Below are 2,781 nucleotides of genomic sequence, written 5' to 3'. Positions count from 1 at the left end.
CCCTCTCTGCGCCGACTGACCGTCGAGATGACCATGGCCTCCAGGGAGGTGCTGACGAGGAGCGAACTGGCGCAGGTGCGTCATAGGGCTTAGAGATTTGGTGGGGAGGGAGGGGGAGGGAAGGGGGGGGTAAAGGTATCCCTTGGGGGCTGAGAAAGCTTCTGCTACGTAGCCCGCGTCTCCTGAATGCCATAAGAGGCTGTAGGCGTGCTTCGTGATGATGGCAAAGTGGCCTCTGGCCCACATGAGGTCATAACGGTCATAACGTTCATAACGGTAAGGGCGAAATGGCTCCAATAGGCAACATGCGGGGCGGGGAGTGGCTGCCGGGAAGGGGGGAAAGGTGGTGCGCGGATGAGGAGTGAGGAGTGGTGGTTGAAATGCAGCAAACTGTTGGGAGTTGGGAGTTGGAAGTTTACATCCCACCGGCGAGTGCAGGTTACATGCCCTTAGGCTACTCCACCATTGCTAAAAGTAATCACATTCCGCCCCACCAACACCCCGCCCCACCACATCCCGCCCCACCCCACCCCGCCCCACCCCACCCCGCCCCAGCCCCACCCCCCACCCCCCACCCCCAACCCCCATCCCAATCCCAACCCCCCCACCTGCAGGCCCTCCGTCGCTCGGGTGCTCTCGGTCTCGACAACCACCTAGTGGCGGCGGCGCTGTGCAGATGTCAGCCGCCTCATGTGGGGGCCAAGGGGGGGAGGGGAGGGGAGGGTTGTGGGGGGGGAAGGTAGGGTATGCGCATTTGTGTGTACGTGTTTGCCGTACGAATGAGCCGCCGCGAAGGGGCCCTTTGGCTCCGACAGGCAAAGTGCCTCGAGGGGACGCGACCGAGACACCTGTACGGGGGGGAGGGGCAGACGCACACGGCTGGTTAGTGTCGTGTTAGTTCCGTCCCCCGGTCAGACCGCGTACGAGGGGTACGACAGCCGGCACTAAGCAGCGTTCCCACCGGGGGTTAGCGCACCAGCTAAACGGGCTCTAGGTCCGCTGGTCACCTAACTAACGCGAAGTCGTCGCGACTGGGGAGTGTTCTTCCTACGGGGACACGAAGTACAGGAAAAAGAGCTCGCAACCAGGACCTGGGCGACCGGGAGCCCGACGAGTCATCCCGGGCTGGGGAGGTCAACAAGCTCACCAAAACGCCTCAAAACAGAAAGAGCGCGGAAAGAGAGCTCACACAAAACACCACAAGACGCCCAACCAGCCTCCCGAGGCCACTACCACTACCCACCCCCGCCTCTCCCTCCCTCCCTGGGCTAGATATCCAGGCGAGATATCAACCGCAGAGGGGAAAACATTGCATTCCACATATCCATGTTCCCCCCCCTTACATAGCGTCGGGGCCAACTCGGAAAGTGCGCGAACGGGGGAAGAGATCCTGCCATGACACACGACCGGCGACCAGGCCTCCCAAAAGAAACCCCACAGGGGGGAGAAAGAGGGTAGCTAGCTCGGCTCCCCCCCCCCTTTCTTTACCGCTGCACCAATACGGCTGGGCTCCCAAGACCCTTCCTTACTCACCGCGTCCCGCAGCACGGGGATTCCTGAATCTCGTACCCCGAGAGAACCCAGCAGCCCTGCAGTACACACGAACCTAGAAGTACGGCCCTTCCTGGGGGTTCCGCCTTTACGTTTTCCCCTAAAAGGGGCACCAACCTCCCCCGCAATCGCGCCCTTTAAAACGGCCACCTTTGGAATGGCTCCTGCAGGGGTATCTTGCCGCTTGGGATGTCGGATTATTTGGCTTGCCCGTAGTTTGCTGTGTTTGACCAGTCGTACACACGCTGCTAAACCGCGTTGACTCACGGCCGTGAGACCTTCCATCGACCGTCCATGGCCCCTCACTGCTATTTTCCATAACTTCACATACGATGTTTCCTAAACTTAAAGAGCAGTCCGTCATCTTTTTGAACAAAAGTAATCAAAATGTACGACTCGGCATCGATCCATTGTTTTTTTCCAAGCTCCAAATCCCGATTTTTTTACTTAATTTAAATATATATTACTTAAACCAAATACACTCATCAACATCATCATCAACATGCATACGTAATTCGTACACCCCGCACTAACCCCCTAAAACTCGCATGGCCCCCCAGGACTGTACGGCATCGGGTCTGCTGTGTTCTACCTCCTCGGCGGCCCCCGGCTGCCTGCTGGGTATGTCGCCCTCCAAACACCTCGCGCTGCTGGAGGGGCTGGGCTCCCCCGCCCCCGCGGGGGGCATGAGCAGGCCGTCGCTGGTGACGGCGGCGGCGGCGGCGGGGGTGGCGGTGTCGGGCGCCTTGCGGCCGCTGCCGTCGACCCCCGTGATGGCGGCGGTACCACCGGCCCTTCTGTTGCAATATAGTGAGTAGCGTATGTGTGTGTGCGCATGTATATATGTATGTCCGTGTGTGTGTCTCTCTCCTATGTTTGTGTGTTGGGGTTTTTTGGCTTATCAGTTTTCGTTTGAGCCGGCGTCCTCGATATGTACCTGTGCGGGTGGGGGAGTTTAGGGGTTTGGGGTTGGGGGGGTTGGGGGGAGAGGAATGCTTGTGTACGGGTGGGGGAAATGGGGCCCCCGCGCCCTCATCCCCCGGAACGGTCCCCTGGTCACGACCCTGCCTCACCCGTACATGCACCGTATCGTACACGTTTCTCACCGTACAGGTTTGCCAAGTGGTCGACCGAGCCACTTGGCGTCCCTTGGGTCGCCAGCCAGGCTAGGGCACGGTGGCGGTTCCGGAGCGGCCCTGGAGCCCATTCCCGGGATTAAGCGTGTCTAGC

At 60.0% G+C, this 2,781-nt stretch overlaps 1 protein-coding gene across 1 annotated transcript in view; it reads left to right on the top strand.

Annotated features, from left to right (window-relative positions):
- Positions 1 to 2,361, top strand: part of VOLCADRAFT_117312 (uncharacterized protein) — a gene marked incomplete at both ends in the record, with an annotated part of 7,533 nt that extends 5,172 nt beyond the window's left edge. The window contains 3 exons of the mRNA XM_002949687.1: positions 28 to 75; positions 615 to 656; positions 2,112 to 2,361. Coding sequence (XP_002949733.1) covers positions 28 to 75; positions 615 to 656; positions 2,112 to 2,361 — 340 coding nt within the window. The remainder of the gene's footprint in view (positions 1 to 27; positions 76 to 614; positions 657 to 2,111) is intronic.
- Positions 2,362 to 2,781: the final 420 nt, after the last annotated feature.

The sequence above is a fragment of the Volvox carteri genome (assembly GCF_000143455.1).
Source record: "Volvox carteri f. nagariensis unplaced genomic scaffold VOLCAscaffold_15, whole genome shotgun sequence".
Taxonomy (NCBI): domain Eukaryota; kingdom Viridiplantae; phylum Chlorophyta; class Chlorophyceae; order Chlamydomonadales; family Volvocaceae; genus Volvox; species Volvox carteri.
The sequence above is the reverse complement of the archived record's forward strand: the minus strand, read 5'-3'. Positions and strand labels throughout refer to the sequence as shown.